This window comes from Colletotrichum destructivum, chromosome 10 (assembly GCF_034447905.1).
Source record: "Colletotrichum destructivum chromosome 10, complete sequence".
Classification (NCBI taxonomy): Eukaryota; Fungi; Ascomycota; class Sordariomycetes; order Glomerellales; family Glomerellaceae; genus Colletotrichum; species Colletotrichum destructivum.
Window position 1 is genome coordinate 1,289,925 of NC_085905.1, and position 14,139 is coordinate 1,304,063.

At 54.2% G+C, this 14,139-nt stretch overlaps 2 protein-coding genes across 2 annotated transcripts; both read left to right on the forward strand.

The window, feature by feature from the left end:
* Positions 1 to 2,175: 2,175 nt before the first annotated feature.
* On the forward strand, positions 2,176 to 2,478 carry CDEST_14666 (uncharacterized protein; the record flags this gene model as incomplete). Its single annotated transcript, XM_062930822.1, has 1 exon — positions 2,176 to 2,478. One exon carries the CDS (start codon positions 2,176 to 2,178, stop codon positions 2,476 to 2,478), a length of 303 nt encoding a protein of 100 aa, XP_062786873.1.
* A 4,598-nt stretch (positions 2,479 to 7,076) lies between these two features.
* Positions 7,077 to 8,778, forward strand: CDEST_14667 (Putative SANT/Myb domain, Homeobox-like domain superfamily protein). The gene has a single exon (XM_062930823.1). It carries the CDS (start codon positions 7,539 to 7,541, stop codon positions 8,433 to 8,435), a length of 897 nt encoding a protein of 298 aa, XP_062786874.1. The 5' UTR covers positions 7,077 to 7,538; the 3' UTR covers positions 8,436 to 8,778.
* The last annotated feature ends 5,361 nt before the right edge of the window (positions 8,779 to 14,139 follow it).

Genomic DNA, 14,139 nt, shown 5'->3' on the forward strand with positions numbered 1-14,139 from the left:
AGCAATCCGGCTCCGAGCCTTGGTTTGTCCCAGAAGCCAAGAAAGTGTGTAAGCCTCTCTGCACATGGCTTTTCGTGCCTTTCCCTTCATTCTAAGCATCCCTGCCCACTCCAACGACTCTAGTCTTTCTTCCACTCCCAACACGGCCCTTTCTCGAGATAGATACCGTAGGACATGGCTGTAGCTCGGTTCGCCGCCATCGATTCAACTGCCATGCGTGGATCTAGATACATCGTGTAGCATGGCTACGTAGCGTGCAACTCTTGAGGTTGCCTCTTGAGGGAACGCACCTGCTGGCTTGTTTTGAAAGAATGTCCATGGGCCCGGTGAAGGGAACCTCTGCGATCGACCTCTTTACTCCCGGGGCGGGTGTTGCACGGGGCTCATCCAGACCCGCTTGTACCGGGCATCTCTCGCCCGACTATTTACGGCACAAATTTGACAAGCCCGGCAACGGTGCTACAGTTTGCAAGAAGTGAGATAATATGGTTAAGCCTAGGTGGCAACGAGAACGAAGGTAGGCGGACGATTGCAGATTGGGGTGCGAATCGAAAGCCTCATTCCAGCCTGCGTGCAAACCACCCTCGTCCGTTAGACCCCGTTGCCCAGTCCAGAGTGACAGCTTACGCTCGTAATGATTTGCGTCGTCTTCTTGACATCATCCACAAAAACAACAAGGGAAAAGGGGCAGAGGAAGAAAAAGGAAAAGGAATAAAAAGACGAACTCTGGATTCCGAGGCGCGTTGAACCAACTGACAACGCCAATCTTCGCTTCTTCTCGCATTGCCAGCCACATTGGGCAGGTGGTTCTTGCCGTTTGTTGGACCCACTCAGGTGGTGTACTACGCACGTATCTCCCCACCCAGAGCAATCTACGATGCATGACGGCGCTACTGCACCACCAGTGACTACAGCATGTACCTCCGGGTAAGGACCAGGTCATTGGAAATCTGCAAAGGACTGGGGGACACACCGCGATTTATTTTTACACGGCATCCACCCAGCCGAAACGGAGCCAGGGGAGAGGAAGGGAGAGGAAGAGAGAGAAAAGAAAGCTGTGTCATGCGGTAATGTCCAATCATTTGCCCAGTCTCGCCGTTCTCTTCATGCCTCACGCACGCATACCTTGTATGGATACCCCCACATCAATGTACGAATACCTACCAACTCTACTGAGCGCACGTCTATACTGAAAAGGTAGGATGGCAGAGAACCAGAAAAGAAAGAAAGAGACATAGCCCTTGATAATATCTACTGTAACTCTCAGCACTTGGCGGCATGCCCGCTACCACCAACCCGCAATTAAACCCGCATCGAGGTGTTTGCAGAGCGCCCATCCCCGTCCGTCCCGGCCTCGGCATCGGCCCCGTCTCCAGTATTCGACAACAACAACAACAACAACAACAACAACAACAACAACAACAACAACAACAACAACAACAACAACAACATGCCAAATGGGGAAGGAGGGTCAGTTGTGTTGTTCTCGCCAAACATGTACAGAAAAGGAAATGACAACGACGGAAGCCGAGAGCAGCTCTTATTTTTCCGCCTTACATGCCCCGTGCTCTGATAGGGCCGACTTGTGTACCTGACCCTCGACTGCATGTCCTGCCCCTGCGCGATTACATACGACACAAGATGAAGATGGGGGGCGGGACAACCAGAAGCAAAGAATGCATGCAGGACACACCCGCCCCAGCATATATATTAGCTAGGTACTGGCTGAAGGGTATAGATGGGTGGTAGACATGGCCGACTTTGAATCACTCACACCTCACCCAAGTTAATGCAACGTTGCTGGGTGGGCGATGATTCGCGTCCGTGTCTGTATTTCGCCTCACGTGGTATGCATCTATATTTCAAATTGTATTTGTGTTTGTCGTCGTTGCCTCTTTTCTTTTCTTCCTTCACTATGAACCCTGCTCGACTATATTTGATCTCTCTCCTGCGTGCGTCGGCGAATCGACTTTGCGTCCCATCTCGGCATCGTCCATATTATCTCTCGCCTTCCGTTTTAACTTTGGACCCCGGAAAGGCAAACGTCCATACCTTAGCCCGGGTCGGGACATGCGGTGTCCCGCCTTGTGTACCTAGGATATTAGCAAAGTGCACAGAGTACTTGGGTAACTACGTACCCATGTAAAGTGCCTACCATAGGTTACCACAGACAAGATGCTAGGGCAGTTGCTGGAAGGTGCGGCGAGTGCGAATGCGCGCGACGCTCGGCCGCTGACGTTTCCTGCTACCGCGCTGTGCGCGGTGCGCTATGTTCCATACTCCAGTTCAAGGCCTTCTGCTGACCTGAACGCCCTGTGCTTGAGTCTGCGCACAAGTAGCTGGTCAAATAATTCAGCAGGGAAGAACTTGGCCAGCCCAGACCTCAACGTCACCGTCGATAACAAGCCAAAGGAACATACGACGGACGTGTCAGATGTTTTACACCTTGTCCTCCGTCGGAATGTTGCCGTGATTTGACGTGGCCCCGTCCCATCAACATCATCAACACCACCACCAACAGCAATGTAGACTCGACATTGTTGCTTGGCTCGGGATCTCTAAGATGTTTACCTTTGGATGAACGGAATGCCAAATCTCCCGTGCATCGACGACCGCCGGCCCCCGACAGATACCTGCAGCAGTCGTTGCCCCCCATCTTGCCTTAGAATATGAGTCGTTCAGCGAAAAACCCATTTGACGCCGACAGGAATCGAACGCATCTCCACTTGATAGGACACCTACTCCAATGAACGGCCTTGTGGGCAACATACCATGATTAGTACCCGTTGCGGGCCCTGGCCCTCGTCTCGCCTCTTGTTCTTTCGTTATTCTCTATCGTACCTCAAGGTCAAGCAGCTCTAGCCCAGCCTCGATCGTCGACCACTTCGGCCACTGTCTGTCAATCTGTGTGTCTTCTACGGTCCTTTCTCGATTGAGTGTAGCCTGTCGTTGTGGCTTTGAGCGCCCTCTTCGCCCTGGCTTTGGGGAAACCTTGTCAAAGGCTGGCACTGCACCGGGAACGAGCATGGGGATTTCGTGACAAATGTCCGTGAGATTCATGGGGGTGGGGCTCGGCGGGCTGTCCAACCTTCCATCTCACATTGCCATTGCAAGGTGAGTGGATACCTCAGGTATGAGGGAGACAAGGCACATCTACATCAAGGAAAGGCGATGGATGTTCTAGGCATCGTTCTGGGCCGTTTTTGAGTGTCAGGCTGCGTTGGCCTGGCCCCCTAGCAGCACACAAGGTACGCCTGCTCCGTGCCTGGCACCGACGACCGAATCATGCTGCATTACGCCGGAACGATGTTCCGGGCTCTCCGCTTGTCCAAACGCAGACAATCCAGTCTGACTTACTTGTGCAGTGTGTCTGCTTTTGGCGTGGTATCGGCCGTCCCCAGATATAGGCTGTCATGGCATGTCCGAGAAGACGACGCCACCATAGCTGCGTTTATGGCTCGCCATGGGATGCTATCATGGCAACTGCCGTGCGCACTTCAATCTCGATGCCCCCTCTTCTGTTGTGTCCGAGGCTACCTCTAGCAAAGACGCACGGGGAGATAAAGCAGGTGGCCGTCTCTCCCATTGGAGCCATGCTCCATCCGTCACGGCGGTCCCCCATTGACATCGACGAGTCCGTCGTCGCACAGCCTAGTTCTGCCAGGCGTTGTGAGCTTGGCTCGCATTGTGTCCAGTGGTGGCCGTTGACGTTGACGTTGATGTCGACGCTTTGGCTTTGCCTTGGTCAGATCGGCCGGTCCCTTGGTCCCCCCTCCCCCCCTCGAACCCAAGCAAGACCCTGAACGATCCGATTGGGTTCTCAGGATTTGGCGGCTCCGTCCGGAGAAAGAAACCACAGCGCTACACCCCGTTCAGCACTATCCATGCACCATGACAAAGCCAGAAGCGACCAGTCAGCTGTCAGAGACTTCCTGGCAGTCCGTCATTGAATGCCACGCCGGCTTTCTGTTATGCACCCCTCCCTTCTCTACAGATGGACTCAGCAACATGGACGGCGACACACATGATTGTAGATTACTCCTCCTCGTGCCTAGTTCACCTGTCAAAGCAGGCGTCCGTTGTCTGAATCCGAGTACTCTTTCGCCAAAACTCAGGCCTTCCAGGTGCGACTCAATGCCTGTCTCAATTGGTTGGCCAGCGATACTGCCACTAACTGAATCAGGGCGGTTCGGACAAGGAGGGAGGAGGCCAGTTCTTCTGGTCGACGGTTGACGGGACGCAGCACATGGGAGAAAGCAGTGGCGAATAAAAAAACCCGAACACATAGATTAAGAAGGGATGGGATTGTCTACAGGCTGACCAACTCTGTCCAAAGCCACGAGCAGACCCTTTGACCCCGACGTCCGAACCTCAGTACCGCGCGCCACTAGGGATACGACCTCGACGTGGTTAAAAACATGCCTACAGCGCGACAGCAGATGAATGGCGGTCCAGCACGTACTGGGACGAACACATGGGTACGAGGACGAGGGCCGCCTCGCCTACAGGCTACATGGTCATCATCAAGAGCGAGCCTGCCACGCCCATTTGTTTCTGCCCGCCTGAGCACCCTGACATCCAATCACACTCAGCCAGCATGATGGCCCTCGCGTTCCACTGGTCGCTCACCCGGGCCAGCTGAACGCGGCCCTCCCGAGGTGATGAGTGGGTGGATGATGTATGTACATAGCAATGCCATCTCGGTGTGGTTCTGCCGTCTAGTCGTCGCTTCTGCTTCCGTCATTCGACCGGACTCGCCTTCGCGGCAGGATCTGATGCCACCGTTTCCAGCAGGCCAGGCCCCGGTACACGCCGATTTCCTCTTCCACTTCGAACAACCCTTCCGTCTTCCTCTCTGTGTGGTGCCCGAGGGCGGACACCACTGAGCCTCCGCTTCAGGATTCCTTGCCCACACAGGCCCTTTGACCCCACCGTGTCGGCTTTGCATCGCATCCGCATCGCATCGTTGCCGCGCACGGCGCTGGCTACACTGCATCCCAAGGGACACGCACCATGGGCCTGCAGATTCTACAGCAGTGCGCGCTGCTACATTTCAATATGGGCGTGCAGAGTCTGTGCTCTGTGCGACTCGCACTCGCCCTGCTGGCCCCAATTTGATCTGGAATGAGCTTGGCCCAGTATTCACACATCAGCCTGTCAGCTTCAGTTAATCGCTATGAGGGTCCTGGAGCTCGGAGCAGGAATACACCACTTCCCGGACGTGTCGCCCGTGCCTCTGCCTTCGTCCATTGACAATGGGGCGAAAGAAAACGATACATTAAGCTGTGGTGACGTCCGTCCGCCCAACGAGGCCAGTTTGAACCGGCCAGATAGATGAGTGCCGCTCCATCAGGCGAGATACTCGAGCAACTGCCACAGGACGCACTGTCAACGACAACGCCCAAGCCCTCGACATTATCCGAATGCGCTTAGCCAAGTTCGTCAGCTTGACATCTCTCGACGCGGACTGGCCTGCATAATGCCGCCTTCGACCGCTGGAGCAGTATGGCATGGCATGGCACACCCATCATATTTGCATTGGCTGAACTAATGGGCAACAGTGTTCACAGAGTGACAGTACATGCGCACACATCAAAACGAGTACTATTGCAACAAGATGCCAAGCATGAAGACAGACCCGAGGAGGGAACACGATACGTACCTAACTTCCGCCGAATGCGCCTAATGTAATGTCTCTAGAGGTGCACATCGTACTTTTTTTTCTTTCGCGGCAAGCAGCTGGACCTTCACGATCGAGGCCCTCTGCGTTTTCACCATGCCTCTTCCGTCTGTCCAGCAGCGCCCGATTCCAGCAGCGGCATCATCCTAGCATCAGATCAGAGAATCCTGTCCCGCTGGGTCCATGGCGCTGCTTGGCTTGGGTCGAGGCTTGGGCCGGGGCCGCTACAAGTGCTAGTGGCAGAACAGGGGAACAAGGATTCTCATTGGCGTCACAAACGGGACACCGGGATAGGGATGGACGACAGGGACCGGGGGCGGACAGCGAGAGAGAGAGGGGGGACAAGGAAAGGCGCGAGGGGCGTGTGTCCAAAGGAGATGACCGTGAGGGCAAGCCCATCCGTCGAAAGGATTGTTTCCTATTGCTCAAGTCTAATTGCGGTTCCGGGGACCGGATAGAGCCTCTCCTCGCTACTCCGAACCATCGCCATATCCTGTTCAAGACGATGAAGTTGTTGTATGTATCAGTGAGATGTCGGTTTCTGGTTGCCCTCGAGGCCACCGGTACTCTAGAGGGATGCATAAGAGCAGCACAGGCGGGTGGAAGTGCGCGTGAACGACCACGAGAAAGCGTGAGGAGAGAGAAGAGAGGGAAGGGGGCGACGGATACCTCACCCTGTCGAGTCGGGTACGTACCCCTGCGAGCCCCGTTCCGTACCGCCATGTGAGGATCAGTGAGGTGATATCTCCCACCCAATCCACAGATTCCACTTCGCTCACCTGGAGCTGCGCGGGCTGGACCTGGACCGAGACCTACCTGTAGACCTAAACCTGGGCCACCCGGCACCGTATCATCGCTGTGTTCTTCTCATCGTTTATGGGGGTCTTGCTGAAAGAAGACGGATATAGTTTGGCTTGAACGAGTGCGTGCTACCGGTTTTACACCCTCCCTCTCTCCCTCCCCCTCCCATCCACCCTGTGAAGGAGTCTCACACCCCCAGTTTCTGATCCGAGGTATCTCTTCCATAGTTATCCGTGCTGAGCTCTACCTCAAATCCTGAATTTTCTACTTACCTCCTCAACTGGGAAAGCGTCTTTTCCTATTCCAGCTCCATCGGGTCGTGCTCTTTGGCACTGAAGCTACGTACGCACCAGGTACGCAACCGCTGCCTATCGGTACTTACTTGATGGAGCTAGATGATCATGTACCGGATGATTTTCAAGAAACATCGCTCCACTTCCCACCATCACCCATGGACTCTGCTCTCTCTGCCCCTCCCTCTCGGGTCTCTTTTTCTCTCTCTTTGCTTTGATCTCTGATCTACATATCCGTCCGGGGGGGGGGCGTGGTAGTGGGGGGGGGGGTGTTAAGTTTCCTTCACGCTTCTTCCTCTTTTCCCACCCTCTCTTTCTCTCTACCAGGTTCACTTCAAACCTTAACCTTTCTTTTTCTTCCGTCGTTCCCCCATGCCCTCCAATTTTATTTGGGATTCGCTACAACTCACCTAGTTGTGAGCGCACAGCCTCTCCAACCTTCACACTTCTGCTTTTGCACCTTGTCTCTCCACCACGCCGCTTCCACCTGCTCAACAACATATATACACCAACATCCCACGCTCATCCAAGACTCTCCTCAGCCCCTTCACTCTTATCACCCATCATCCACTCCATCAGCCACTCTATCAGCCAATACACTGTCCTCAGTCCTTGCTTGACCGTCCGTCGCATAATCATATAAACCATACATCCACACACATATACATTGTCAACAACCATCCGTCGCTTCGACATTTATACTGCCTCCACCTCTCCCTCCCGCGGCAGTCTTCTCTAGCCTTCAGCCCACGACCGCCATCGCCATGGCTTCCCAGCGGAGAGGACCGTGGTCACAACAAGAGGACGCCTACCTGATGCAGCTTGTCAATGATCAGGGTCCCTTAAACTGGGTACGGATTGCCCAGGCCCTGGGAACTAGGACGCCGAAGCAGTGCAGAGAACGATTCCACCAGAACCTCAAGCCCACACTAAACCATGAGCCCATCACGCCTGAAGAAGGCGCCCAGATCGAAATACTCGTCAGCGAGATCGGCAAGAGGTGGGCAGAGATTGCACGACGCCTGCATGGCCGCAGCGACAATGCCGTCAAGAACTGGTGGAACGGAAGCCAGAACCGACGGAAGCGTCACGACCGCCGCAGAGCTACCCAGAGCACCTCTGGTTACGACGATCGACGATACAATTCGTCTGCGTACCAACGCCCGGCACTCACCATAAACTCTCACGCCGCTTCTCTCCCCTACGCCAGGCATGGCATGTCTTCTCCTGTGTCCCCTGCATTCTACGCTCATGGTCATGGCTACTATCAACTTGAGTCACCTCTCCCATCTCCGAATTCCACTTCTTCGCCTGGAAGTGATGTTCTCGATGGCGAGGCATCCACAGTCTCAGACGCAGCATCCAGCTACACCACATCTCCCCAGTGCCTTTCGCGAGGCAACACACCGTCCATCCAGCTGGCTCCTCTCCGCATGGACGACAACTCGGCCCCTCGATCTCTTCCTCCCTTTGGCAGTCTCCTACACGCATCATGTGAAAGCAAAGACGCTGGACACATTCGTCTGCCATCAATCACATCACATCTCTTGACCGCGCCCAACTCGCCTGTGGGGAGCGTTGCTCGGCAGGTTCCGCCGCCAACCTCGCCCTCCGCTGCGGACAAGGACTCTAGGATGGATGTCTCCGCGCTGCTTGGATGAGGACTCTTGTCCCATCTTCTAAACATTCACCACTATGTACGCTTCTATATTTAACCGAAAAGGACGTGTTGGGCAAGCGATCCCAATGGCGCAACTGCACAATGGGAAGGAACATGTGGTTACAAATGGCCTAAGAGCTGTTTTTGTATTTCTGTATTAGGCTGATCTTTAAAACCCCAGCGAGGGGATGGCGTACTTAGGAGACCGACATATGAAGGCCTGGCATGGGAAGGCGGTGGGATGGTAGAGGTTCACCGGGAAAAGCACCTAGCCATATTCTCAGTTTGGTCGAGTTCTATTTCAGCGCACTAGGTGTGGAGACCACCAATAATCAAACACATCCCAAATACATGTCGATATTTTTGGAACATTGTGAATTTGGTCCCTGGGGGCTTTACTACCCAAGCATCTGTATTAACTCTCCAGCAGCACCATGGCCAGCCAGACGGCCAGCCAGACTTTAAGGTATGGCCTGGCCGTTGTGCGCACTTCCGCAGCCACGTCAGCCGAAGAGACGGGTGAGTGAACGCGCCGTCTTGCTTCCCCTCAGGAGGCGTCAAGCTCATCCGCTCAAGGGGGCAAGGTTTGCGTCTATTTTGTTCTTTTCTATTGAGAAGTTCTATGAAATCCATGTGGCGCTGGCTCAAAAGCCAACGTGGGTGCAGTGTGCTTAGTGAGGACATCTCAAGGCAGGGAGGGCGATAGTAATCAGGGTTGCTCGAGGCACACCATATAGAGTTCATCACTACTAAGTGAATTCACAACTACACTATGTCGGAGTCCACACCGTGAATGAGAGGGGCAACAATGCCAAAGGCAAGGGAAAAATAAAAAATGATGGGGGGGGATCCGGTGTCAGATGGTCACTCGGGGCAGTACGGGTGGAATCTGTGGCGGCGGTGAGCATGGCCTAGACAGAGACGTGGTGAGGACAGAGCGCTCAGGGTCAGTCATCGCAACCAAATACGAACTGGAAAGATCATGTTGGAGACGGGGACGGGTGAGTGGTGTGCCGCTGTCGATCATGACGAGGATCATGAAGACGGAATGGGGCAGATGGGACACGATGAGCGAAGAGAACAAAGAAGCAACCAAGGATCAACGATGCACTCGGTACGATGCTTGAGGAGATCACAGATTGAGCGGCGGCTGGGTCTCATCAAGGTACAATCCAATGTGTATCAGGAGTTGCGGATGCGCTGTGGTGCAGGCGGATAGGTAGTGGTAACGTATCTGTCTGATGGAAATGCCTGATGTCTTCAGTCTCGCAAACTATGTATGCATTGGACGAGACGATACAATCACCACTTGGTCAGTTGCTGCTGCCCAGAAACTGTTTCCTTCCAAGGGCCAAAGCTTAGGTGCCCAGTGCCAAGAAAAAAACGACTCCAGTAATCAATCTGAGGCAGGCCCCGATGCGGACTTGGGTTCAGCAGCAATTGGAAGGAGAAACAACGGTTGGGGGTGGGGGTGGGGGGTGTGAACTCGTGTGCACTCATAGGTACTGACGCACGGTCAGGAACCTTAGTCAATGATGAGGTGTATGAGGTAGGTATTCGTACTATGGTGTTAGGGGTAAGTTTAAGCTCCCTAACAGGTAGTATGGACCTGAGATCCACAGCCCTAATGACTCTTACTGGCCAGATTTATGCTGGACGTGCCCGAGAATTCCAAAGTGCTCCTCGCTGAGGTAATCAAGGAAACACAGGCACATCTACCCAACAGGGGAGTTTACTTTTGCCTGCTACCAAAGTAGGTGGTTGATGGGAACGCTTGACCTTTATGGGCTCCGACTAACGGCCTGAGTCATCGGCAAAAAAACACCCATTTATCTACGAACTTAACCAGCAGTTAGGTTGATGGGAACGTGTCTGGTGGGCAGGTAGCCAAAGCGGTCGAGAAGATGGTTTGATCAGACGTTAGCCCCTTATCTTCTTCTCCTTGTAGCGGGTACGTACCTCTGGAGGCCACGCTTGGTGGGAAAGCGGGCACAAGAGAGGAAGTGGCATTGACCAAGGTATCTTTCCCATGCTTCCTTCCTCCTGTTGCCTCTGCCTCTCTCCCTTGCGTCCTCCTGGACCTTACCCAAAGCGAGGGAGACATATTATCAGAGAGCTTCTTCCCACTCAGGAGGCGATCCGTCCGAATCCTAAAAGCCGTGACAGTTTTTCAAACCACGCCAGCGATGGGAATAACTGGGCACGGACACGGACACGGTCATGGCACCCTGCCAAACGACACCCATCAATCAAATCAGTCAGTGGAACTCAACCACACTGACAGCAGGTTTCCTTTTCCAACGCTCTTGCTCTTTTTCCGCTTACACCTGCTGCCGAGGAAGCACATTATCGTCTAATCTTCAATACTCAGCACCATGGCCCTCCTCATCACTTCCCAGCCGCATTCGCACCACACAAGCACGCGCATGCCCATGGATATTCTCACAAGATTAATCGGAAGTTGTTACAACAAATATGTTGGTGGACAGGCCCAATGACGGCCCAAGGACCCAACCTTCCGGAGGCCGAGGTAGGTAGCCAAGGCAGTCAGTCCCTGTTGAGGTCGAAATAGGTACACCATTTCAAGAAACCACGGTAATATAAAACCCTCCCGGGGACCGATAGTCGTTCAAAACAACGCCGCGATCCCCGCCGAACCCTTGTCTCCCACTCTCGGCGCGTTTGTGTCCCGTGGCCGATCCCTGGTGCAGCGAAGGTAGCGAATTGGCACCGAGGCCGTGCTGACGGGATCGAGCAGGATCTGCGGCCCCTTGAACACGAGAGACACATAGCGGCGGGGATGTCCTAGCTGGCCACACTCTATGTTGTCGTATTGGCCTGCGCTTGCACTTCTCGGGCGCTCCCAGGATGGTGCAGCCGATGGGATGGAAACCCTCGGGAAACAAAAGTAAGCAAGCCAGGAATCGCCAATTAACAGGCCAACCCACTGCCAGACAAGGTCAAGGCCAAACGAAGCAAACAATATTATTGAGAGACGAGGAAGATGTTCCGACCGTTCGTCATTCGTCGATCCGCTGTTATAATCCAAGCTCTGTCTGTCCAGGCTGCTCTATCCTGCCCGGTCGGCTGTCTCGCGCATGGCCAACATGTGAGTGATGCCGCGTTCTTCTGACCAATCGACTGGTTAGGATATGATGGAGGCGTTGTCATCCGACGCAAGCTATCGAGTCACCGTCGACTGTTTCAGAAAACACGATCGACACCAGCGCTGCCCTGGTTGCCTGGGTCTGAACCTGGCCTGTCCAACCCAATTTGACATGAACCGAGACCAGCTCATGCTTGAAGAGTTGGGCTAAAGCCTATGATAGTCTGTCAAACTAAACTACACATGTCCGACCACACTGGCTGTTAATCTGCCGTTTCCAACAGCAGATTAAAAGACGGTTGGCCGTTCTTAGCGCAGCCAGCACCCGGACCAGCAGCACCAACATCGACAGTAGCGCAGTTTGGACCAAGACAAACGAACGGTGCATCGCGGATCGACCGCTCCTCCTGTCCTCCCTTCTCTCACAGACACTTCATCAGCACCGTTGGCGGCCCCTGGCCTCATCTGCATCACCACCGCGGTCGGCCGTCGGCTCGCATATCGGTGGGCGATTTCAATCACGCAGCGATGCAAGGGGGGAAGGAAGCAAGGGAGGGGGGAGGGGAGAAAGTCAAATGGCAAACTCTTCCGAATCTGCACACGACAGAACCATAGCTGATGCAATGATGATATTATTGTACGTGCCTTCTATATGAACGAAAACAATTTATTGAAGATCCCACAAGGCCGGGGGGTTATTGACTGGTGGAAGTGTAGAAACAAAACTTCGGTATCAACGGTATTGCAGCCCCACGACAAACAATCCGCATGCCGGTCAGGAATTGGTACCCGAAAGATGGTCTTTGTGAAATGATTCCACATCACTCCGGCGATCGTCTAGGTGACCGTGCCCCAATGTTACCGCTGCGAATTCGATTGGGGGGGCTAGGCGGTTCTGGGCTGCCGCTGCGACGCTGTGGAATACGGATGCTACTTGATGTTGACGATCATCCTTGGGAGGGTTTGGTGGCCGATGAGGGAACGCGCACGGCAAGGGGTGGGGGGCGGGAAACAAGAGCCATGGGTGGCCATGCAGCTTGCAAGACCGACCGACAACGATGGGGTTAAAAGAAAGGATGGCCGGATCTCAGATCCCATTTCTCCTGGGCTGCTTCGTTGGGTGGATCTGCAGACTAAGCCGCGAATCAATGTCCTCGAAACTGACATGGACATAGAGCATCTTGGCCCCATCTCCGGGGCCCCGGGCCAATTGACTCCCGTCGATCAACGGTTAGCCAGCAGCAGCGCAGGAGAAACGAGTGGTGGGAGCTGAAAGGCAACAAGCAGGGTCCCCACGTCCGCTGCGGGAATCCACGAGCCGGGGGGGGGGGGGGGGGGGCTAATGCCTGGTACGCAGCGTACGATGTATTGACCATAAATTCTGGGGACTCCGTCCCTGCCCTTCCTATGTTAGTTTTAGGGCTTCTAAGGTAGTAGTTTGATGAGGTGTGAGTGTGAATAACGTAGGCAGTTCCGAATTCCCCTCTGGCTCAACAGGCGACGAGGGCGCGGACGCGGGCGCGGACGCATTCGACCTATGAGTCGTGGGAAGAAGAGGAAGAAAGCGCAGCAGCCAACCTGGTAGCCAACCCAAGCTCAGCTCCATCTCAGTATTCTATGTATTATCTCAGCCCATGAACAGGGGTGGGAGGAGGCAACAAAAACCTGACACCCCACTCCCTCCATCCACCACCAGCCCACCCGTCCGTCTGGATGCATCATTTGGTGCTCCGCAACTGCAGCAGCATCATGTCGAGATTGCAACGTGCCAACCAACCGGTCAGCTACTCAGCCACTCAGCCCTTCAGCCGTTATACGGGTGCCTGCCGTCTCTCGTCCCTGGAATGGGTCACTTGTGGTTTTGTCTGAGACACGAAGCTAGACAAGGGCTAGGCGGGTAAGGTATTTGCAATTGCGTATCCATCCGTACGTAAGGTAAGGCAAGGCAAGGCGAACGTGCTTGCAAGGCAGGGTATGGATACTAAGACGACAAGCGAGATTCCCGTTGCTGTTATGTTGTGTCGTGCCGCCAGATCATGCCTAATGCTTCACACCAGACCTGTTAGAAATGATAGAAACACCTGGTCCGCAGTTGCGGGGCTTTCAGTGCAATCAATCCACTTTGTCCTGAGCATCGACTCGAAGCGTTTGTGTGCGCGCGTCATATCCGCTCCTCTCTCAAGTTGCTTCGTTGAGCCTAGCCTTTCCTTGTCGGGATAGCTGTGCGAACAGACAACCGGCCCTCCCGGCCGTTGTTGGCCTGCGTCTGCACCCTGACTTTGCGTGGCTGCCGCACGCACAGAGGTAGATGTGCATGTTATGCATACAGAGCGACGCACTAGGGAAAATGTTCAAGGGAAAGGCGTGCAGAATTCTTACTTAGTTGCCCTTCCAAGGGGGGGGGGGGTTTCGACCGTCGATGCTTTTTCTACCACCTCGTTAATTGATGGTGGTTATAATGTATGCATGACAAACGCAGCGTACGGAGTACGTACTGCTTCGTGTGTATGCCGGCTCAGTCCTTGTCATTTTTTGTAGCATTATGTTGCTGGTACCTAGGGCGTCGCTCCGTTCTTACAACGCTCAGCCCAGAAACGAA